Source organism: Diplotaxodon limnothrissa, linkage group LG6 (assembly GCF_057381915.1).
Source record: "Diplotaxodon limnothrissa isolate DT_005_m linkage group LG6, D_limnothrissa_male_GT1.1, whole genome shotgun sequence".
Classification (NCBI taxonomy): Eukaryota; Metazoa; Chordata; class Actinopteri; order Cichliformes; family Cichlidae; genus Diplotaxodon; species Diplotaxodon limnothrissa.
The window spans coordinates 4,683,643-4,709,329 of NC_140601.1; the positions used below are offsets into that span (position 1 = coordinate 4,683,643).

Below are 25,687 nucleotides of genomic sequence, written 5' to 3' on the forward strand. Positions count from 1 at the left end.
CTCCAATTGTAGACGTGCCAGCCGCACCTTCCTTCCTCTCAGAAAGGATTTTATCTTCAGGTTGAAGATTGTTTTGTTCTAGTTATAATTAGTTGATACTGTTATAATAACCACCGTTATCTGTTTACGTTGACTCTGAATTCTGACTCCTTCTTCGAATCCTGTTATTTATTTATTTGCAAAGTATACATTACCCTCTCATCCCTTAGACCTAGAATGATTGAGTCTGGAAACTTTGTGGCACCATCATCTGTGAAGAGAACCACCAGTGGCAGATCTCCCAGTTCTGACGTTATCAGTGAAATGCTAAAGCCACTTGGCTGTAAGCACAGGCTCCACTAGTTAATCTCAGGCAACCCTCATGGAGCATGTTTGGTCAGAAACATGCATGTCTAGTGGTACTCCTATTCTTCCTTGCATAAAGCAGCAAATAATGGTCCTACTGCTGGGTTGAAAACCTGGACAGTCTGAGGGGCAAGTTCACAGTGCTGGGTGAACTGAAACATAATATCCCAGAGGTGTTTTGTTGGCTGTAGGTCAGGTATTAATTCCTTCATTATCCAGAAGCTACCTGCATACTCTTGCCGCAGGCATTGATGTGTAACAGGAGGACCCTCTGCAGCACTGATGTGTCTGACAATGGGTCCAAGGATTTAATCCAGACACCTAATGGCAGTCAGGGTGCCATTGTTCAGCATTTATAGGTCTGTGCATGCCTCCATAAATATGTCCCCCTAAATTGCATAACATTGTCCATGACTTCTCCAGACCCTTTGATCTTCTGTGACATGGCGAACAATGAAAAGCACAGGGCGCCAGTGGACTTGGGCTCTCAGACCACCCTCATGAAGTTTGTTTCTGATTGTTCAGTGACTTTCACAAGCAAGAAATCAGATTACTTTGACACTCTGGTGTATCACAAAAACACATGCCTCAGACCAGAAAGCTGGAATGTAAATTGAGTCTTACTAACCTTCACATGACCCGGAAAACTAGTTTGCTTCTCATAAACAAACAAAGCATGTCTTGCTTGGAGGAGGGCCTGGTGTAGACCCAGGACACACCGGCTTACTGCTTACCGACTGGTCATGGATCAGCAATTGACCAAAAATGATTGCATCAGTCAATGAGTTTAATCAGTTATATTAACCCCCCCCCCCCCCCCCCCCCCCCCAAAAAAAACAACAACAAAAAAACGAAAAACAAAAACAAACATAGATGTGTCATTGCATATGCTCTGTAGTTTGCATTGTAAAGGTATTTTGCTATAAAATGGTCAATGTAATTCAACAGAGGACCAATTAGTTGGCTGATGGGATGAACATAAGACTCTTAAAGTACACAGGTTTTTGCTTTCCTTTTTAAAACAAAAAAAACATACAATATCTGTATATATTATCTTTAATTTCAATGTTTAGTCTAGTCTTTAGCTGGAGGCTGAAACAGAACCTTTTTTGTCTGATTGGCTAACTTAACAACCCTTTCATACTCTCTCTCTCTCGCTCTCTCTCTCTCTCTCTCACACACACACACACACACACACACACACACACACACACACACACACACACACACACACACACACGCAATTGCAGGGCTAGCAGATTAGGGTTCATAGAAAAGGGAAGAGTAAAAGGCAGGTTCAGAGTGGCGGCTGCGGTAGCGAAGAGTGATGTCATTGATCATGTGCTTTCTTCTAATGTGAGGTGGTGGAGTAGAGTCACTTTCTAACAATCTTCGATGGCACCAGTTTATCACCATCTCCCTAACCAAAAAACCTGGAGACAGCGAGACGGTCAGACAGGAAAAAAGGCAGTCACAGATGCAGACATGAAGACAAGGAGACACGTACCCAGTGACCTCTGGCTGACCACACTCCCGCTGACCAATGGGACTACCAAACCAAACTTGCTGGTGGTGTTTTCACTGACATGGATTCGGTAGAGTCCAGTTTTCAGAGGATGTATAAAAATCAGCTGGATTGTGGATATACTAACAGATTGATGGACAAAAGTGTGTTTGCACATTTTAAGATTTTTCATAGTCTTAAAGCGTGAGAATGAATGAGAGTTTTACCTCATCTCTGTTTGTGACCTGGTATGTGACAGGAGACCAGACACAGGGAAATTCTCTGAAACACAAAAACACATTTATCCTCCATTCACGGCATAGACAGATTAGATCCAGATCACCTACATTAATAGTTAATCTGCCACAGGCCAGGCCATTAAGATTCCAGAGCCTGTGTTTAAACATGTATTGAACTGTGTGAGTAGTATAACACTTTGTCTTTGAGCTGGCCTGAGTGTGTTGATCACTCTATGTGTCTCAGTCTCTTCAGCAAACTCTTCTGAATTTAAGACATCTCTCACTGGTAGTCTCTTTGTCTATGTGATCTGTAATGTCACCATGGACTTTAAATTTGCACAGAGCAAGCATGAACTTCTGTTTTCAGAAAAATGAATCATAGTTACCAATGTCCTCGAACCGTTCGACCCAGACTATCATCAAGTTGCATTCAGGGCTGTTACATGGCATCATTGCTGGATAACTCTGCACAGACATGAAAGATCAAGAGACAAGTAAGAAACGAGTATGTAAGATACAAATTAGAGGAACAAGGAAAAAAGTCTTTTATTTTGAAAGTCCATACATTGGATTTAGAGTGACGTGGTAGGTTGAGTGGTGACTCAGCAGGTGGGAACAACACCTCTGAACTCTTTGACGAGCCATCTAGTTCAAAGAAAACAAAATGGGTCAAATAAAATGTATTCATACAAAATTTAGAAATTACTCACAACCTTATATGGTGACATGCATTCTTAAAATCATAGTAAATGTTAGATTTCACACTATTATGTTTTAGCAGAAATATTCAATATTTAATGTAAATATTAATTCAAAAGTTTCACTTATGAGTGATTTTCTGTTTTATTGACACTCAGATTTGAAGATTGGGCGAGTCATAGGTGAAGCTCTTTCTTGTTCCCAACCAGATCACATCAGGTTTAGCCATGTTTCAGTGTTTCATGTTCTTTGAATCATCTTATTTTTAACAACTTTGCTTAATTACAGGAGTGTTGATTTGAATACAAAAAACCAAAAACCAAAATGAAGACATAAAACTTGCATCTCAAACACTAACATGCTTCCTCAAGTCACACACCACACAAACCCTCTGGGTCAGAAGTTTGGATTAAGTGTTTCACTAATGTACATTATGTGTTACCATGACTGTGTAGCAGTGATGGGACAATGAAGGTGAGCTCTGTCAGACTGTCTGTGAACATCAGGATGAACCGCTTCCCGTCAAACACACTCCCTCCGCTGTCACCCAGCACAGAAGAAAATTCTGGTAGAAAGAAAATAACCAATCTGCATCAGCAAGAAAAGCCTTAAGAGTGTTCTGTGAATGGCCCAATCAGCAACACATACCGGATCTGCTAGTGCTGACCCTGCCCACCTGTCCCACCTCCACCGGCCAACCAAGAGATGACAGGAAGTCAAGGAAGTGTGAATGGACATTGCAGGCCGACTCCACATTCTTCAGGATCTATACACAAACAGATAATAAAATTAACACAACAAGAGCAACATTTTCAAAAAACATTACAACAATTCGCAAATAATTGTATCTAGATCTGACAGTGTGTCATTGTCCACACAAAATGACACTGAAAGAGAAGAAAACAACCTTAACCGATCTAAAACTATATACAAAATATATTTAATTGAAACAAACGTTGAACACTGTCAGCTGCTCATTTAAAACTCTATTTAGGTTGCCTCAGCCTCTGTCCTCTGTCCTGCTCCCATGTAGAAGATAAAGGTGGAATCGTAGATTCTTGATGGCTGCTGGTCCAAATTTCTCAGGCTGTCAAAGAAACCAGGAAGAGATGAGTCGAGCACCACAAGCGGAGCTGGAACACCACTGATACCTGGATCCTACAGAGAGAGACACACAGATAAGCACACTTACACGTGTAAATACAATCAGGTACATAAGTGTTTGGACAGTGACGACATTTTGCCAATTATGCTTCTGTATACCACCACCTGATTTTAAATCAAACAATTAACATGGTATTGAAGTGCAGACATTCAGCTTTAAAAGTATTCAGTTCAAAAGTATTACATCAACTGTTTAGCAATTACAGCCATTTTTATACATCATATCATCAGAGGCTCAAAAGTAATTTTACTTAAGTTACATTTTATTTATATAGTGCCAAATTGCAACAACAGTTGCCTCAAGACGCTTTATATTGTAAGGTAAAGGCCCACAGTAAGGCAGTGAAGACCCCAACAACCAGGCGACCGCCTATGAGCACCTCTTTACCTTTACACTCTCAGGTGTCAGCAGGCCCAAGTGGGACAGGAACAGTCTTGCCGCCTGGAAATGGGTGACAGGTGGAGGAGGTTTACAGGTCATCGGGACAGCCGAACGACTGCTCGCTTGTGGTCGAGCCTCGACTTGCTGCTGTCTCTTTAAAGCTGTTCGCAGATGTTCTAGTTGCTGCTGCACCTGGCCAGTAAAAGGTTACACCTGGAATTACACTGTAATTACAACTGTCACACCTAACCAGTTCAATGTACTCAGGAAATAGTTTCAGTAATTGGCTTAACTATACCTAACAACCACAATCATCAGTCCAGATTTTCTCAGTCTCTATATGACTGCATCATCATATAAAGTAACCATTCAATCAACGTGTTTAGAAGAACATACCAAGTTTTAAGGAGAGAAAAAATTAATTACTGAGGAGCTGCCCGAGTCATAAACAGTCATCTATAACTGATAATTCGTTTTAAAGCAGGAGCATATACTAATATACTGGGTTTCATCCAACTTGGTTCTTACCTCCTCAGTAATGGTCTCATGCAGAGCTGGAATACTATGATCTGCTTTAACTGATGGAACTGTATCAAAACTTTCAGAAAGCAGCTGCTGTTTGATAACAGTTTGTATTCTGGCATCTTCCTGGGCCATGCTGTGCTGTTCTGGTATCAGGGGTTCCTGAAAACAATCATCAGGTAAGAGAGAGAAGAAATGACTGACCTAACCTGAAAAAAGTACTACAAAATATGACTTCACAAACTAATGGAAGACATCTAAGTGGTTGCGCACATCTTTTGTATAATCTATTGTAAGCTATGATAAAGTCCTCTGAAGGAATGCACAACATATACTGAATCATACTGCATCAGCTTGGAAGTGGCCACCTGTGTGTCAGCTTGTCCCTCGTGAGGCTTTGGACAAAGCTCTAGACTCCAGGTGTGGCGTCCTGACGCTCCCCTGGTCACCATGATGAGTGATGGATACTGTGCTGCATTCACCATTGAAAAGCAAAAACACAATCGAAACTATCAACGGGCAACTTTGAACCTCCCAAAGATTAGTTTTATGTGGAACAGTAGAAGCTGAAATCTAAAATATCTATTAAATATTACAGTATGTGTCGAGTACTGCCTGCGTTCCTGTTGTGCCAGGATCAGTGTGAGTATGTGATGTGATAAGCCTGTGAATGCTGGAAAGATTAAAGGTTTCTACTGTGACTCTAGCAATACCAGACACATGTGGCAGGGGATTCAGGCAGTAACAGATTATAAGGCTGTGTGACAACAACACCTTCTTAATGAACATTCTTAATGAGCACCCCTGTAATAAAAGCCATCCTTCACTTTGATGAGAAAGTAGTAAATCTCACCGTGGCTGTAAAAACCTGAGGAGAATGAAAATAAAGAAGGCAGCAGGCTGCAACAACATTTTGAGACAGGTACCAGAATGTTGTTTGTCAGCTCAGCATTCAAAACGACCATCTCCCACAGCCACTTACACCCTCATCAACAGACTGCAGTCAGTGGGGAGTAGGTAACAGGATCTCCATCTTTCTGTTCCATGACTGTATCTTTAGGGCAGTTCAGTTTCATGTCTGGAATGATGCATGTACACTGGTTTTCTGCTGCTATTGTTGCTGTGCAATATATTTATTTCCTGTACAGTTTTCCTTAATAATGTAAATAGAAAAACATTAGCTTCTATTCTTTTGTGTACACATCCCAGATTCCTTTTTATCAGTTTCACAATTAGTTGTATCAGGACTCACCCTGTTCACGTCCCAGTGTTTGCTCCAAAAAGGCTAGGATCATGGAGCTTTCCACCACAAAATATCTGAACTTCTCAAGACTGCTGTCACTCTGACAGGAAGAACGAACCAGAACATCCTCATTGAGGATACCACTGACGAAAGGGAATGCCTCTGAAACCTGCATAACACTGAGACAAATACAGACCACATCCTTAAAGCTAGAGATGCCCCAGTCTGATAGTTGGATAGGATGTTTGGTGGTAACAAACCAAGCTACAGCTCATCCATTCAGTATGTTTACCATGGAGCAGGTCAGCAGTTGTACGCTATGTTGCCAAAGGTTTTTGCTCATCTGCCTTCACACGCATGTGAACCTGAGTGACATGCCATGTCGGCACACCCTTTGCTTCGTCTGGAAAGTTTTCCATAAGGTTTAGAAGTGTGTTTATGGGAATTTTTGACCATTTTTCCAGATGCACATTTGCGAGGTAAGACACTGTTAATTGACAAGCTTGGCTTGTAGTTTCTCCTCCAATTCGTCCAAAAGGTGTTCTGTTGTGTTAAGGTCAGGACTCTGTGGGTAGGGTCTTGACATTACAATGTAAAGAACCTTGAGGAAACTGTTGTTCTGATTTGGTGCTATATAAATAGTATTTAATTGATTGTATAGAGCACTGGTGCACAAAGGAATTAGAGGAAACCAACAGCAAAGTACAGTGGTTTTGAGATATTTCACTATAGTTACACAGGGCTTTTCTTTTGATAGTTTGCAGTAACTTTAATTTGACTACAAACCCTGATGACTAAAAGGCTGTAAAGATGACAATGCTCTTTCTTTCTGTGTCATTTCATCTCAAATCAAATCACCTCTTTCTGTGATTTCTGTGAAATTTTAGCTTCACATATTAAAATACTTCTCTTGATATTTTTTTATTTTTAAAGAGGCCCATTCACCTACTTTTTGGGAGACAATGTTTTAACATGAATATCTTAAAACATTTAAGGTTAAAAGCCAAAAAGTTTGGACCAATGCACTAATTAAATCTCTTAGCATGGCCGATTTGAAATACAAAAAACAAAAAAAAAAAGAGGCAGTACTGTAAAGTCCCACATTGCAATAAAAAATAGAATGTGAGTTCTGTAAAAAAAAAACAACAACAAAGAAACGACCCCCCCCCTCCTTTTTGTACCGAAATAATTTGTACAAATGATTTTTAAAAAAGGATTAATTAGCACATTTCATAGTTTTGCAAGACCAAGTTTGGCCACATTTCCGTGATCAGTTGTTCAATACAGCACCCTACACCCTACCCCTAACCCCCTAATACTAACACTAATACCATGGCACAACCAAGCATGGATCAGGCTATATAAATAAAACTGAATTGAACTCAATATGACTGAACTTGTAGTAAAATAATGCATTGTTGCCAGCTTCATGAACATTATTTGACTCATTTGTCTCCATTGCGTCTGTGTCATGTGTGTGAAGAGCAATAAAAGGAGATTCACTCAGACTGAAAGTATAGCCAGGATCAGAAAGCTTTCTACGATGAAATGTTTAAACAATAACTGCTTTTGACAGTCTTATACCACATATACCACACCTTTGATGAACAGTAACACATTTTTGAAATGACATAAATCCTCGAAGCAATTCATGTCAAAATTCTGTTTTTGTTCCTGTTGCTTGTTAAGAAGCAACCAAAATGCATGATATAAACTAAGTCAGATCTTATATGCAAAACGATTGGTTTCTATAATCTCTACAATCTTAATGTTATTGTTACTGTGATGCTCACCAGCTAAGTGTGGCCTCAGCTGCCTCCTTCACCCTCAGAGAGGCTGGGTTTTGGTCTTTCTCCTCTTTACATCTCACTTTTTGTTCCTGTCTAGACTTACTGCCTGAAATCCCGAGTTCCACGATCTCCAGGACCTCCAACAAACACTCCTGAATAAAGTCAAATAAAACACACACTAAATAAAGCGCATGGATGTTCACCTGCTGGTCAGTCATCTGGCAGTTAGATATCTCATTGATACATAGTGATTAGTTGGTCTGGTCAGTTACCTTATGGCCAAGCAGTGTGGGATGTTGCGTTAACCAGACATTGAGACACTGGAAGGCAGCAACAATGATGGAGTGCAGATCTCTGGAGTGAAGAGGAGGAGGACGACTGCACTGAAAAACAATGTAGGTGCAGACTGAACTGACTACTCGCATCCTCTCTGACTCCTCCACTCGCACTTCCACCTGCAGGGGGATAGGTACAGGATCATAGTGGAAGACTGCCAATACTAAGTTTCCCTGTATAATTTTGAGAGATCAAGAGCTTCACATGTCAAGGATGCCTGTAATAATTTGGTTCAGTATAAATAACATTGATTTAAATGTAAGGTTTTCTTGTTGGCTATGTTATTTACCAAGTTTGAAAAATTAGACTTTTATAAATGTCTGGGTTTTGTATTAAAACAAACCATTAGAATCTTGAATCAGATTAGAAGTTTTTTGGAACTGCCAGACACATCTGTACAGACACCAATATGTTTTAATCATGATTTTATGCCCCCTTGGCAAGATAAGACTTATCATGACTGGAGAGAAAAGGGTTTAGTGTCTATTAAGGATATGTATATTGATGATACATTTTCTTCATTTGGTCAACTAAAAGGGAAATATAATCTGCCACATTCACACTTTTATAGATATCTGCAGGTCAGTCATTACATCCAATCCAAGTTTAAAGATTTTGCAACTCTACCGTCGGAGCACGGGATCTACGAAATACTCAAGAGCCAACCTGATTCCAGACAGCTTATCACAAAAATTGTACAGTTACTTGGTGACTCTATTGTAGTGCATACCGTTGGGATCAGGCAGGCTTGGGAAAAAGAATTGGGGATGAATGTGCCTGACTCTATGTGGAGTAAGTGTCTGTCTAAAATCCATTCCTTCTCCATAAACAGCCGACACCAATTAATTCAATTTAAAATCCTCCACCGGTTACACTATTCTAAGGTCAGACTGCACAAGATTTCTCCTTCTATCTCCCCAATGTGTAACAGGTGTAGATGGGCAGAAGGTACATTGTTCCATTACTTTTGGTCTTGTCCCTCATTAACAGAGTTTTGGTTTAAAATATTTGACTGGTACTCCAAGGCATATATGAAACCTCTACAGCCTGAACCTGAACTCGTAATTTTTGGATGTTCTCCAACGTCAGAGCTACTCCCGGTTAAAGTGCAGGGGCCACTGGAACTAGGTTTGATTGTTGCCAAGAGATTAATCCTGAGGGAATGGAAGTCCCCCACTCCTCCTTCCTTTCAGTTGTGGGTAACAGACACGATGTCCATAATACAGATGGAACCCCTTTTTGGAACACTTTGCAAGAGCCAGATTGGGCTAAACTCTGTAAACGCTCATCAACTTCAGCTTTTTGTATTCTTCTTGTATTGTGAAGTGCAAGTTTGTTTGCATTAAGTGTTTTTTCTGTATGCATCTGAGCCTGTCTGTGGTTGTCTTTGTTTGTTCTGCGTTTGTTTTTGTTTTATATTTTGAAAATTTAAAATAAAATTGTCAAAAAAAAGTAAGGTTTTCTTGATCTCGCTGAGTGTGTGTGTGTGTGTGTGTGTGTGTGTGTGTGTGTGTGTGTGTGTGTGTGTGTGTGTCTCCACCTTGGCCAATCCTCCCAGTACTTCCAGGGCAGACAGACAAACTGCTGAATCATTCCTCCACTGAGACGTCAGACGCTGAGTGAGCAAACGTAGAGATTGAACCCACAAAACTGCCACTGCATCTGATTGGACGCACATTACTGCAGTTAGATTCTTCAGATATGAGGGATTGATAATATAAAACAAATTTAACTGAACTGATTTGTAATTACTCGATCCTCTGGTCCATCGGTTTGAACTGGTCTGACTTGCTCCCAAAGCCTGTTTGAGTTTACTGGTCCCAGTAAGCAGGGGCTCAGTTTCCTGAAAGCAAAAGCAAAAAACTGTTTTTGTCTCATAAAATGAAGGCAAATGTAAGTACATATCCCTCAATATCAGTAAACTCACTTGTTGAGTTCGTCCTGCGGGCTCTAACACAGCTGAATCCTGAATCAGATTCAACATGGCCGCTATACAAACACCAGATCAGAAGTGATTACAATGGAAAAATCTTTCACATCAAACACTCAGATATGAACTTCTGTTAACTGGCTCAAAAACTGACCCCAGGACCAATAATTGGAAAAGAATCAGTAACTAACCCAGGAGGAGCTGTATGTTACAGGTGTCTGCCTCTGTCTGCAGAGCTCCAATCAGGACACTGATAAGGCGTGGCTTCAGCAACAGGAGGGTACTTGTTGCAGCATCAGCGCTTAACTTCCTATCCTGTAACTCCTAAGCAGCAAAGTGAACACTACTGCTACAGTGATCCGGCTCATCTCTGCTCAGGCAAGGGTACGTTTTTAAGCAAGTGCATGATAAGTTACCTCTAACTGGACTGATCCAAAGTGCATAGGGATGGGCAGCAGGGAAAGCAGGACTAGGATGGAGGCTCGCCTTAAATCCACCGGAGTGACAAAATTCTTAAACTTCAGTAGCTCTCTGAGTGAGAGAGAGTATGAGAGAAGCCTTTAGTTTAGTAATATTTACCGTCGTTGAGATTCAGGTGAACAACAAAATCCAACAGCCCGAAATCCTGGTAGGTAATAGCATCTATCAGCATCCATGAGCTCATGACTCAGCCTCCAATCAACTTGCCAAATTCCATAGATGAATTTTACCAATTGCCAATTCCAATTTTAAGTTGTTCTGGGCTGAAAGATGCTTTACAACCCATTCTTCCTCCGTTTCATTCTGTCTGGCTGAGTTAACGTCTAACATTACTAATGTCAGCTTTATTCTGCTATTTAAAAAAAACTCAAATAAACTTTTCTCATTGAACAATTACAGTATTTGCAGTACTTGCACCTGTCAAGCAGCACATTTTCCAGAGCTGAGATAAAGGGAGGTAGCAGTATGTTGACTCCTCTTAGGTCACAGCAGAACAGAGAGGTGGAGTTCAGCAGAATGGAGGCCGGAACAGGGGAACTGGCCTTCTCTGACACTTGAAGACCCTGTACCAAAACCAGGTAGAACCTTGCAGAATAAGAGATGGAGAACCATAATCATTACACTGCTCAAAGATGGGTGGATAGCTCTGAACAGGTGAACAGACAGGTACCTGGACAGGTAGACAGACAGAATTTCCTCTGCCGTCTTCCTGCAGCTGAAGATCCTGCAAAGTGTCCCACAAGCCTCAGCTCGACCTGCCGCCCATCCATTTGACATCACAGCAACATCACCCTGCCCAGCTAGAGAAGACAGTTCAGTAAGTAAGATATGGAAGCACAGCAAGAGTACACAAGGAATACAAGAACTACTGTACTGTGCCTACTATGTGTACGTGTAGTATGTGTTTTGCGTAAACAATACTGCAGAGACAAACCAGAGTCTCTGCTGATTAGTGCAGCATCAAACAGCCAGCAACCAAACAGATGTAGAAGGTGGTCCACATTACACCTGAGGGGTGAGGGAGAGGGTCTGAGAGATGAACAAAACAGGGAGGAGAAGGAAGGAAGCTGGGAGAAAGATTTCCAATGGCATGATGGAATCTGAAAGAAAGGAACAAGCAATAAGTTAAAGAGATCAAGAAGTGCTACATGACAAATGAAAAAGAAGTACTGTGGTACCGTGGGAGTCTTGGTGGTTGTCTTGGAAAAATTTGCTGCTGTCACTTGTCTGTTGTATGGAGGGGAGGAACTGGTTGAGGAAGGGGAGCTTGGCATGCTCAGTACATTCACTGGAGTGGGTGGTGCACTGCCAGAACGAGGCCGGGAGATACCTGAGAAAAAAAAGGAATAGCAGCACCATTTCGCTGATATTTACAAAAAGAAAAAAAAGTGTGCAAGTGGCTTTAATCTTCTCTCATTGGTGTATCAGAGTTGTAAGTGGGGATTTGGAAAGGTCAGAGTTTCACTTGTGAACAAAATAGACTAATTCAATTTGACAAAGACTTTAAGGAAGACAATAGCAGCCCATCAAGTGGTAGCACTGTTGAGGAGAGAAAAGAATATGTCTTTATATGTAATATGTAATATTTCAGGAAGCCTGATGGCCACAAGCTTTTTAGCTTGTTTTCCAAGTAATATCCATTCATCCTGTTATTATCTTGTGCTTATCCAAAGTTGGGTCGTGGGCGCAGCAATGATCCTTCCAGAAGTCCTGCAATGGTGAAAATCTGCTCCACTGTTTCGTGCCCAGAGCAAAATCTGGTCAGTGCCTCATTTCAGCACCATCGAATAAACTTCCTCCAGAAGGCTGAGAATGGTAATAACCCAATAATTGAGCAAACCCCCACCCCATCAACATATTTTCTAAGTGCAAACCATCACCCTGATCTGTCACTCTACAGTGAAACTGAACTGAACTGAAGTCAGTGGTTATCTGTGGAGCTTACCATAGGAGGGCAGACGGTCTCTGAACGGGCTTTTGGTCACAGAAATACCTAGAAGGAAAAAAGAAAAAGAATTACCAAGCTGAAATAGTTAAACCAAAGCATTGATGCCAATTTGGCCTAACAAAACATACATAAATAAACAATAAAACAATAATAATAATAATAATGATAAAATCTCTAGAATATTTATACATTGTTGATCTAATAAAGGTTTGGGTCGGGTTGTACTTCATGGTGCTAAACTAAATTAAGTGAAATTAAGCATGGACCAGAGTTGGGTATGATGCGTTACAAAGTAACACATTACTGTAATCACATTGCATTTTTAAGTAACACAGTAATGTAACATGTCACTGCCATTATTCAGTAATTACAATGATCAATTACAATATCAAGAGAATTACAATTATCTTGTTACTTGCATTACAAAAGGTTCTTCATTTATTTCCATGACCAGCTCACAGAAAGAAAATAAAAACATCAAACATACATGCTTTGTCATTCATGGGCACCTGTGCTACATTCAGCTGATTTCAGTTTGTCTGTAGAACAAAAACGATACCAAAACGCTTTATCGAGTCCACCAGGAACTGAGCGGTGCTCCAAGTGGCAAAGGAGTACCAGTCAAGAGCAAGGACGGCCGCCTCTTAACAACGGCGGAGGAACAAGACCGACGATGGGTCCAACATTTCGAGGAAATCCTGAATCAACTGGCGCCCATGTTGATGATACCCATAGACGCCTTCTGCCCCCTGGATAACCTTCCAGTTAACGTTTATCCAATTACTGTTGCGGAGACAAAAGCCATGATTCAGTCAATGAAGGCTGGCCGGGTCCCGGGGTTGGACGAGATTTCGGTTGAAAAATGGCGGTGACCTTATAGTCGAACAACTTATGGCCCTGCTCAATCACTGCTGGGAGACAGTTCTGAAAGATTGGAGGAAGGATGTCATCGTGAAACTGCCGAAGAAGGGTGATCTTGCTAATTGTAACAACTGGCGTGGGATAACTCTCCTTTCTGTTCCAGGAAAGGTTCTGTGCTCCGTGCTTGTCACGGTTGACGCTGGCCAACCGTGGGGATGTGAGGAAGGAGGACCCAGGCATGGAGATCTGAATATAAGCAGTGCGTTTATTTACAGTGAATGGAAAAATAACAATAATTCCTCAGTGCATTCCCGACTCCCGTGTCATGTCCTCTTCCCAGTGCTAGTGTTCCTTGTCTCCGCTCCTCAGTGTCTGAGCACCCCGTGCTTGCTGCCCTCTTGTCTCCACGCTTCTCGTGAAGTCACGCAATGATCCAGTGTCGGAGGGAGCTCCATCGCACTCTTAAGTAGCTCCTCCGACGAGGCTTGATCAGCTGTGTGATGGTCTCCAGGTGTGGCCAACCACCTGGCAGGGCCACACCCACCAGGCCTGAAGGTGCCTCAGAAACTCCAGCATCCACACACACACACACACACACACACACACACACACACACACACACACACATATACCTGCAAGAAGGGAGAATGAGGGACAGCACACCAAAAGTACACATGTCCATAATTGCTTAGGGACCCTGGTGCGCTCAGACCCAGGACACTGACAGTGCTACTCTGACGTAGGGCTGCTCGATTATGGCAAAAATGATAATCACGATTATTTTCACTGAAATTGAGATCACGATTATTTGACGATATTTATTTCGTCCGCCAGAGCTTATATTATTTTTTTTTACATGCTGTAGTGCCATTTGTGGGAGCATTTCACGTTGCTATACATCAATACAACTGTTATAGCCCATATTTTTAAAATGTGTATGTATTAAGTCCATAGTAACTACATTAATTGCAAAAAAGTGCAATAAACTACAAAAAAAAATTGAAAATCTTTTTGTTTTGTTTTTTTACATATATTTCTACTTGGAGAAATTTAAGAGGTTTATCCCTCAAAACTTTAAATACAAAAAAGTTGCAAAAAATAGTTTCCCACCACAGGAAATTTATTTTGAGTGTCTTCATAGTTTTATTTTTGGAGATACAGCAATTTTTATATACTGCAGGAAAAACAAAAAAACAATCCTATGATGCAAATTTGCAAAGAATGTGCATGTGCATCAAAATAAACTATTTCCAGCAGTGCAATTCGAGTTCTAAGGCCTACAAGTAAAAAAACTACATTTTCCGCGAAAATGATGTCACTTGCGATAGTTCGCGTTGACGTCTTTTTCAATGTGGGAAGTGTTACGAACAGCTGATCGGATCGGCAAAGCGTGTTTCTGAAATATTATGTTTTTGTTCCTGCAAGCGCTTTTTATGCAATTTTTGCAAAGCTATATGTGGAAGGAAACCGTGACCGAGGACAAGCTGATGGCATAAGATGTAACTCCTCTGGTTTCATATGGAAAAAAATTTATTGTGCTAGCTTAGCGTTCAGGTTCTACAGGGATTTAAAAATAGTTATACAAAACGAGCATGCTGCTCTGACCGGCTTTAAAGGGTTAAGAATAACAATGTATTGAATAATGACTTTAAAAAATAATATAAAATAGTGTGCAAATACTGATAACAGTGCAAATGTTTGCAATATAAGAAATAAATGAAAAATGTGAACTTTGCAGTGTTGCTCTGTGGTGCAGCTACGACACCATAGCAAAGTTTACACACTGTGTCTACTTGATCCACATCTGACTCCGCGAACCCATAATGTTTCCACACCACTGAAGTTTTTTTTCTTTACCTTTCTTTTCAACCAACGGCAGTCACTCTCCTCTCCAAATAACTTCTGCTTAGCTTTCCGAGCTTCCCTCGGGTCCTCTTAATTGTTGTGACGCGTGTTCGAAATGCAGAGCAGTGCGCTTGATTTGCCACATGGAGCAGCGCAAGAGTAAAGCATGAGGGAGGGGCTAATAATCGGCTCAGTCATTTTTAATGATCGTTGAAAGCCCAGATCGTAATCGTGATTAAAATTCGATTAATTGAGCAGCCCTACTCTGACGTCTTTGTTTGACAGTCGATCAGCTGCTGCGGAAAGAACAAGCCGGGTTCCGGAATGGACGATCCTGTTCAGAGCAGATTTTTGTGCTACGGACAATAATCGATCAAAGTGCCGAGCTACAGCAACGACTGTCAATCAATTTCATAGACTTTACAAAAGCGTTCGACAGCGTGCATCAAGAAACGATCTGGAGAATTGCCGGTCCTACGGCATACCGGAGATGTTCGTTAGCCTCCTGAGAAACATCTACCACGAGTCAAGCTGCTGTGTCCATACAGATAGTGGGATTTCGGACTCGTTCGAGATCAAGACGGGAGTCCGACAAGGCTTGGTTATATCGCCGTTTCTGTTTGTACTGGCTGTGGATTTCATCTTGCGGCATACCCTGCGGGACAGGGAGCATGGAGTCCAAGGACACGACGGACGACAAATTGCAGATCTTGATTTCGCGGACGACATTTTGCTGCTCAGATCTACTCAACGCTCCATTTGTGATTTGACCACCATGCTGGAAAATGAAGCGTCAAAGATTGGCTTGCAGATCAGCGCTGCAAAAAGCAAAGTCATGCGGCTCGGTTAGGCCAGAGCAAATACTCCGGTACTCGTTGGCCACCACCTGCTTGATGAAGTCAATCAGTTCACTTTTCTGGGCAGTGTGATAACACCGAACAGTGGCTCAGACAAGGACGTCGCCTGTCGGCTTGAAAAGGCAGCATCGGCCATGCGCAACTTGAATCCAGTTTGGAGATCGACCGCCATCTCGATATCATCCAAAGTCCATTTGTTCAATACGATACTCATACCAATGGCTATCTATGCGAATGAAACATGGAAGTCGACGGCAACGATTACCCGACGACTGAATGTTTTCCAACAGCACGGCCTCCGACAGATTCTCAAAATTTCATATCGAGATCATGTTACCAACGAGGAGGTCCTTCAGCGCACTGCCTCACAACAGCTAGCAGACGTGGCATTGGAGCGACGATTTCGTTTCGCCATCACGTTCTTCGCCAACATCCAAAATGATTACCGAAGATAGCCATGTCATGAAGACCTGTCATGGAGCTGCGGACGACCAAAACAGACGTGGAGACGGTCATTCATTGAGGGCCTGAAAGCGGTCGATCTTTCATGGGATGAGGCTGAAGATGTGGCTGCAAACCAAACTCATTGGCGAGCCCTTGTGGCCCAATGCGCCATCCGTCACAGGAGGAACTAAGTCTAAGTAGAACAAAGAGCGGTCTACAGTGGAGATATGGAGATATAGACTTTACTATTACACAAAATAGTAAGGCAGATGTTGAAGTGGAGGATGCCATCCTGTACCTCCTACACAGAGCCCACTCACACCTGGACAAGGGAAAAAGCACGGTCAGGATCCTGTTTCTTGACTTTTCAAGTGCCTTTAATACCATCCGGCCCTGTCTGCTTCAGGAAAAACTAAACAGGATGCAGGTGGACCCCTGCCTGGTCACTTGGATCTTAAACTACCTCACCGACAGACCACAGTACGTCAGGCTGAAGGACATCACGTCTGACACTGTGGTCAGCAGCACAGGAGCACCACAGGGAACTGTGCTGTCCCCTCTTCTCTTCACCCTGTACACCTCTGACTTCTGCTACAATTCTGAATTATGCCATATTCAGAAGTTTGCAGACGACACAGCCATCATGGGGTGTATCTGGGATGATCAGGAAGAGGAGTACAGAAGTCTGGTGAGGAACTTTGTCACATGGAGTCACACAAACCACATGCAACTCAACACCTCAAAGACTAAGGAACTGGTTGTGGACTTTGGGAGGTCCAGAGCAGGTCCACTGCCAGTTCAGATAGAGGGAGAGGAGGTGGAGGTGGTCAACACATACAAGTACCTCGGGCTGTGGGTGGACAACAAACTGGACTGGTCATGCAACTCAGTGCCGACTGTACTTCCTCAGGAGGCTGAGGTCTTTTAACATCTGCAGGAAGCTCCTGAGGATGTTTTACCAGTCAGTGGTTGCTGGAGTACTTTTCTATGCTGTGGTGTGCTGGGGGAGCAGCACAGCAAAGAAGGACTCATCCAGGCTGGAAGAACTGATCAGGAAGGCTGGCTCTGTGGTCGGCATGAAACTGGACACTCTGGTGACAGTGGCAGAGAAAAGGACATTAAAGAAACTGCTGGACATTATGGACAATGCTGGGCATCCTCTGCACACGGCCATAAACAACCAGAGGAGTCTGTTCAGTGACAGGTTGCTTCTCCCAAAGACCAACAGACTTAAAAAACTCCTTGTTCCACACGCCATCAAACTGTTTAACTCCTCTCTGGAGGGGAGAGGGAGGGGAAACAGGAGGACAAAGGAGGAGGGAACAGCTGTAGTGCCTCTTCACTGTGCAATACTTAATATCCAACGGAGCAATAGACTCACAATACTTGAAATGTGCAAATCCCTTGCATTCTTATTCCTATTTATTTTATTTATCCCTTGTGTATACTCTGTATTTATATATATGGTATATTTCTGCTCACATTCTGTAACTTCTGTCGGTGCTGTGCTATTGGAAACCGAATTTCCTGGAGGAACCCACCCGAGGGATTAATAAAGTTTTATCTAATCTAATCTAAAAGACAAAAGAGCAATCAAAGTTATACATTATAGTTCTAACAGAATTGCCACTCTGTAAGCATCTGCAAGGCTAACACAAAGAATCCAGGGCAATGATAAAGCTGGTTAGGCTGACCGCAGCCCATCAGTCTGACTAGGGATGGGTATCGTTTAGGTTTTATCCGATACCGGTGCCAAATCGGTACTTTTGAAACGGTGCCGGTGCTTAAACGGTGCTCGAACCGGTGCTTAAAGAATGGAGAACACAAACTTTGTCCAAAAACCTCTCATGTTCAGCTGGGGTTTTTTTGTAAAAAGATAACAATGTTAGCCTTTTCTGCAGCTATGGGGCATATATGGCATCACTCTTGGCTGGAAGCAGTGCTTAAACAATGGAAAAAACACAAACTTTGTCCTAAACCTCTCATGTTTAACTGTTTTCCACTTTTTCTTTGGTCATTTTAGCCTTTTTGTCCAGGGTGAAGGGAGTACCTGCCATCAAACAAGAAGACAGCCGCATGTAGCTATGATGATGTTTGCTAGTTCACCTTACATGCATTAATGTAATAACGTGGTTAGCCTACTCAACGTAAATTACACACGGACAACATTAAGCTACTCACGCAGAGAAGAACGGCTGCTGCTGCATCATCATCCTCATCATTTCTGCTACACTGGCAGGGCTAGGGGCCAGGACTCTCCTCTTCGGGTTTTTGGGGGATGTTGCTCCGGGTCCGATAACTGGCAACCCACCCGACGTGCACGGTGTGAGGTCTGGCAGCAAGCTATCAAATACGGCGCATTTCTCGGCTTTTAAAAAAAACGCTATGCGTCGCCAGCTGTTTAATCGGCGACCTCCTTTGCACAGTATCAGCTTAAAGCACTTGTTGCTGCTGAGTTTGCATATTTTGCTGTGAAGTACAGCCAGACTTTTGACCGCTTCGCCTTGGACATTTTTAATCTGTAGCTCTGCTCTAACAGAACGTACGTACCTGGCCCCGCCTACTATCCTCGGAAACGTAAAATGATTGGCTAGAAGTGTATCACAGCTCAGGAAAAAAAAGCACCGAAATGTGCGCTGCTTTTCGGTCTGGTTACTACCGTTTATGTCAGAACGGCACCGGACACCGGTACCCATCCCTAAGTCTGACCCTGACAAATAACCAAGGCAATGACGAGCCATCAAGTTTGCTTGATGGTCATATTTCTACGGTAGAATCACTCTGGCGATCACTTTAAGATCTGCTTGGATTGGTTTTGAACAACGCTTTGCGTTGTTGGCTTTGTGATCATATGTAAATACTGAAAGACAGACTCCTAATAATTATGTCATAGGTAATTATTTCAATTTTATGAAATAACACACAAGTAATGTAACCAGTAGTGTTACTTTTCTTGAGTAGTGACCCCAACAAAACTATAAAAACAAGTACACATTTGATATCACTATATTAAGTATTATGGAACAGTGCAATTACTCTAAGATCGCTGTCAGCAGGAAATAAGCAGGGATTAAACATTACATTTGTATTCACTCACACGTCCAAATAAAAATAATTGGATTTAGGTGTTCATATTACTTCGATGGCCACAGATGTTTAAATATCAAAAAAAGATCTAGGTGCTTCTACAAACATTTGTGAAAGAATAGGTCTCTCTCATGAGCTCAGTGAATTCCAGCGTTCTACTATGATAGGATGTCACCTGTGCAACATGTTCAGTTGTGAAATGTCCTGTTAGACTGTTAGTTGTATTATAACCAAATGGAAGACACTGAGAACAACAGCAGCTCAGCTATGAAGTGGTAGGCCACCTGGATCAGCAAATGCTGGGAATAGTATGTAGTAGTTATGTTCAACATATGATTTCATATGTTGAACATAACAAGCTAGGAGCATAGCATGCAGCTATGCAGCATAGGTTACCATGACAGTGTATCCCAGTAAGAGGTGAATAACCACTGAACAACACCGAAACTCACTGGTAAACCTAAAATTACCTTGCTAGTTGTTGCTAATCTTGTTTGGTTCTCTCAAATGACTCTAGGTCTAATTTAATTAGTTAACTGACTGGTTTAATCTGATCAGTTTGGGTTACCAAAAGAAGGCAGCCGGTCTCTGAAGTGCAGTTTTGTTGTCATTCCTGAAAAAACACACAAACAAAGCCAGAAAACTATGAATAAAAATGCTTCCTAAAAGTGATGTAATATTTTTGTTAAGGGCTGTGCATTAAAGCTGAATGACTGTATTTCATTTCGGCGCTCTTCATCCCTACAGTGGAGTTTAAGTTAAACAATCAAGGTGTGATTAAAGTGCAGACTTTTATCTTTAATTCAAGGGGTTTAAAAGAAATATTTTATTGTCTATTCAGGCGTTACAGCCATTTTTATCCACAGGCCCAGATTTTAAGAGCCTCTAATGCTGACTGAAAAACAGTTTCATAAACAGTTTCAAGGCCAGTCTTGTTGTTGCATGAAAAATTAAGATAAAAGATCTAGACGTCACTTCAAGTGTTTCACTTGCATTTGCTATGTTTTTACTGGAACTTAATTAATACAAGTGAAGGAGGAACAGTCAGACTGACAAAATAAAACCACTAGTGTTTATGATGATGTGACTGGTGATATGAGAAGAAGAATGAACTCTGAAGTCTCTGAAGCTATACTCTGTGCACTGATTCTGCAAAATGCTGTAAAACTGATCAGATGGGGATCTAGTTAGCCCAACGTCTTTTGACCCTATGAACATGGTGCACTGTTTATAAAATGGCTGCAATTCATGCAGAGTTCATGCAAAACTCCTTAAATTAAAGCTGTACTTCAATCACATCTAGATTTTTTGATTTGGTAGTAGTACAAAATCAGAGATTGCACAAATATTTACGATGTAACTGAATTTGTAATGTGTCATGCATGTAAAGTAGAATGCATGGGTGTGATGGGTTTGTATGAGTTCACGGAGTGTATTGTGTGTATACCAGTGTTTGGAAGGAGTTGTTCTATTGTTTCTTTACTTTCCACAGTCACACCTATAAAAAAAAACTTACAATGAATTCCTCAATGTTTGGTTATCATGGTTAAGTCTCAACTATAATTTCATTTTGGTATTTTTAGAATTTATCTCTATTTTGTGATTAATGACAAGAGAAATCAGTTAATGTAAAAACTTGGCACCAGATAGTGCCACCAGGGAGATGCCTATACAAAGAGGTTAATGTGTAAAGGTCAGCGTACCCAGGAAGGCGTCGACAAGGATACCGACTCCACTCATGGCTTTAAAGAAGATGTTTGGTAGCTGACTGTCACCTCTTCTCAACACCTCCCCCTGTGAAACTTGAGATGGAACAACAGCTGCTGTGCGACTAAGCTCCACCGGATTACTGGGGGTCAATGAAAAGACATGTCACATGCCAAGTTAAAAACATCTGACCATGTTTCTGAAGCAATTGTTACCTAAATAAGTGCAGGAACCTGAACCAGGTCTGGGGGATTCGCTTATCATCCATGTCCTCGGGGATCAGGGCAGCATCTTCTTCTGGGACTTTAAAGTGAGGGAATGATGGCCCAAAAGTCAGCTGCAGCAACCTGAGCACATTACAGCAATGCAATTATGGACAAAAAAACCATAGGAGTCTGCTCAGTGACGGGTTGCTTCTCCCCAAGTCTAGGACCAACAGACATAAAAACTCCTTTGTCCCACTATTTAACTCCTCGCTAGAGGGAAGGGGGAGGGGAAACGGGAGGACAAAGGAAGGCGGGGACAACTAAACTTTAGTGTTTGCACAAGCTAAACACTAAACAAGAACTAATCACGCGCAATAGACTCACAACAGTCGCAATAATGTGCAAAAGACATTTGGCTGCTACATCTCATTAATGAGTATATTTCATTGCTTATTTATATATTCTGTATTTAAATATGTATATATATGCTATATTTATGCTTATATTTATATTTTATATTCATATCTATCTATCTATCTATCTATCTATCTATCTATCTATCTATCTATCTATCTATCTATCTATCTATCTATCTATCTATCTATCTATCTATCTATCTATCTATCTAGTAGATAGTAACAACATAGCACCAATAATCCAACAAACAAACAATACAATATAGTTCCCCAACAACAACAATAAAAACATCTCCCCATGAGTATTTTGTGGCTGCTGCTGGACAGAACTCAGTCACAGTTTGTGATGTTTCTGAACCTGGAAGTTAAGGCTGCAACAACTCTGCACCACTGTTCCACAACTGCAGGCTGATGTCTCCAGCTGCTCAACATCTGTCTGCATGTCTGCCATAGTGAGCGAGATGGAAAACATCGAGAGCAAGACAGCAGCCACACTTCAAGGAGCACTGCCATCAACATGTCTGATACACCACCTATAGAAATACAAGGACAGGTGAAGAAAGACCGGTGAGACGCAGACAGGAGAAATGGACAGGAGAGACAAATAAAGATACAGGGGGTTAGGATAACTATCACCTGCAGCAGTTGCTGGAGACAGCATGGCATGGTTGATGCGAAGCAAGAAGTGCAACAGAGTCTCCCAGGTGTCTCTACTCATCATGGTACTCTCTTTAGCCAGTACTTGGACAGCACACAGAACCTGCTGATAGAGAGACAGGTAGACCAGATTTACCTGGTCAGACCTGAGTGGAGAGTCAAGAAGAGAAGAGTTCAGAAAAAAACAGTAACAAGTACAACCACATTGATCTGCATGACACCACACTAATGGCTAGTCGTTGGATATGATTAATAGAAGAATTTTATCTTTAATAATCACTGTCTCAACTGGTTTTGGTCTGGTAGGTGTCACTAAATAGAACAGCTTTGTGCAACATAAGGTAGAAGAAACATCAACTATATCAATCTGACCTGACCGATATTCATCAGCCAGTAAAATAAGTATTGATAACTGTTAACACGTATAACATGTTGTTATAACCACATGAATATAATATATGGCTTAACTGGACTCAAAGAAGGGCTGAGTAGCATCTAAAAACATCAGGTATTCAAAACTAACAAGGTCCTTAAAGGTCAATGGTTCCTTAGTGGATCCCTGTATGGGATCAGTAAATCAGGGTAATCAGGTCTAGGAAAGATTGTCTACCTGGGCAAGAACAGATTGAACAGGTGTCGGAGGATCTTCTGGACATACAGGTTGGGGTCTCTGCTGATTGGTGGAGGAGTGGAGTCTCTTGGGGAAACCAGGGCCATTAGCCAATCAGTGTAGATGTCCACGCAGAGTTTGACGGTATCTCCTTCTAGTGGGAGAGTGAGGCCATAACACAAGACCTCCATTGTCCACTTTACCTGCATATTCAGATTATCATTATTATTATTATGTTTCTGTCCTCAGTGATTAGGATTGAGATTAAGATTCAGATGTTTCTTTTGCATTTTTATGATGTGGTTTGTGTTACCTGCACAAGTAAATAAACTTGTTACATTCAGTTTTATTTATGTGGGTTAAATCACAATAACAGTCACCTCATGAGTACTCCAGTAAAGCTAAGAGAGCTGTACAGAGGTTTGGAAGTTACATATACTGTCATAGATACGACTTATGTTTCAAGGAAAATTTACATGCCAAACAGAAAAAGAAGTCCAGACCTGTCATCCACTGAAAATATTTGGTGAATTATTAAACAAAAAATACAACAAAGGAGGCCTTTGTATCTAGGTTTTAATGATTGGTAAAAGGCTACATTCTCTGTTTATTAATATTTTACACAGCCCCTCTACATTCTTGGTAACAGGGTCTGACTGTATCCAACTTGCTTTGCAGTAAACTGGTCTGGGCTTCAAGTCATTCTTCACTTCCTGCTGTGTTGTCTACCCCCACTGTGTGTTTGGCTTTAGTTAGAGGTCACACTCACCTGTTTGTCTGTGCATAGCAAGCTACGGGTGCCAGGGTTTCCAAGGCCAGCTCCCAGGGGTTTCACCACAGCAACAGCAATATCTCTGCCTACAGAAGGCGGGAAACAGCTGAGCACGCTCACTTGACACCGCCCACCAGACAGTGATTGGTCCATGGTTGGAAATTCAGAGCTCAACTGCATAACAGACACGCAGAGTTTCTTATCGTGTGAACTGCTTAACAGGCCCTTGGCATGGCAGTTAAAGTGTAGCTGCAGCTACATTAAAACTGTCAGATGTGAGAACGGGTAAACAGATATCAGCAGCTGCAATCTTCCCTTTTTGCATTTTGTGTACATGTTTATTCTGCAGTCTTTCTAAAGTTCACATGAAGTTGGAAAATCTTTCATCTTTGATGCCTTGTTGTCAGTTTAACACATTTACACTGACAACTGAATTGCAACATGAATCTCTAACATGTGAGCCTGAAAGTGTTCAGCTCACGGATAAAATTATCTAAACTATTATAAGGTACAATTACGCTAATGTAATCTGAGGTTAATGTCTTACCGTACAATACAATTTGTTATACAATCTATAAATTCAACTGATACAGGATAAAGTGGTTGTTTGTTATTTTGAGTTCATCTAATTTGAAAATATCTCTTCACAGTGTCCATATACAGTCCTTCTCTTAAGAAGAATAGACAGTGGTTAGATGGAGAGAGAAAAGCAGATAATAAAAGAAAGTGAAGGACACAAAGTAAATTGAAGAATAAGATGTGCTGTTGCAAGACATTTGATCACTAAGATCAGGGTGTTTAAATAAAAGTAAATAAATAAAGTTAAGTAAATAAATAAGTCCAGCTTGTATTGAAATAGTACTGCAGTAAATATACTTCCAGAGAAATGAAATACTGATTACAAGACAGTTCAACATTTCTAACAGCAGATTCCACATGAAACTGAAGTATCATACCTGCACAGGTGAGTCCAGCTGAATGGTTTGCAAGTGAAATTCTTCGCTACCACCTGCTGACACCAACAGTGAAATCAAATCAGTTACTCTAAGGCAAAACTTTAAGCTTCAAGTCACCTTCTGCTGCTGCCTTCAGGGTCAGTTAGGAAATGTGACATTTCAGTCAGAACCGGTTTAACTAGAGGTGTACCTCTTGAGCTGTTATTGCCAGACTGCAGCAAAGCACGGTGTGCAGAGACAGTTTTTAGCTTACATTAAACAGATGGATTTAGTATCAACATGTAGGACCTTCCTGATAGGTTGGTGTCATGTAATGACTCTGTTTGTTTTACTGAAAAAGCTCCATGTGTTAGAGTCCAAACCAGTAATTATCTACTGCTATTCATTCAGATGCTGCTCTCAGCAGTAGTTGGTTGCTCAAAATGTTCCCTAAGAACATCTTGATGCTCAATCATCCAGGTAAGGAAATTCCAAAAAGTTGATTCTGTTCATCTGGTCGTAGCGTTTTCAGTGGGAGAGACATTTAGTCACTCATCCAAGTGACTTCTTCAGTCTCAGCTGACTGCAGGTTTCCCCAACCTTATAAACAGCACCTTTTCACAATGACTGAAACTAGCGCTACTGAATGTGAGGTCAGTTGCTTGAACATTAACTGTCATGACCATTGATCAACAGCCACTGATTAAC

At 41.4% G+C, this 25,687-nt stretch overlaps 1 protein-coding gene across 1 annotated transcript; it reads right to left on the minus strand.

Annotated features, from left to right (window-relative positions):
• Positions 1–1,605: 1,605 nt before the first annotated feature.
• On the minus strand, positions 1,606–24,197 carry LOC146629976 (ral GTPase-activating protein subunit beta-like). The gene is made up of 33 exons (XM_085355393.1): positions 24,042–24,197; positions 23,273–23,475; positions 22,642–22,808; positions 22,364–22,538; positions 21,599–21,730; positions 21,509–21,525; positions 21,380–21,451; positions 21,124–21,174; positions 20,245–20,289; positions 12,580–12,627; positions 11,813–11,964; positions 11,569–11,734; positions 11,305–11,434; positions 11,052–11,219; positions 10,571–10,685; positions 10,346–10,478; positions 10,152–10,213; positions 10,013–10,067; positions 9,765–9,886; positions 8,161–8,343; positions 7,892–8,040; positions 6,108–6,277; positions 5,224–5,327; positions 4,862–5,017; positions 4,340–4,525; positions 3,787–3,945; positions 3,445–3,553; positions 3,230–3,352; positions 2,654–2,733; positions 2,475–2,553; positions 2,077–2,131; positions 1,853–1,992; positions 1,606–1,778 (listed from the first exon to the last, which is right to left on the minus strand). Exons 1-33 carry the CDS (start codon positions 24,195–24,197, stop codon positions 1,606–1,608), a joined length of 4,035 nt encoding a protein of 1,344 aa, XP_085211519.1.
• Between the last annotated feature and the right edge of the window lie 1,490 nt (positions 24,198–25,687).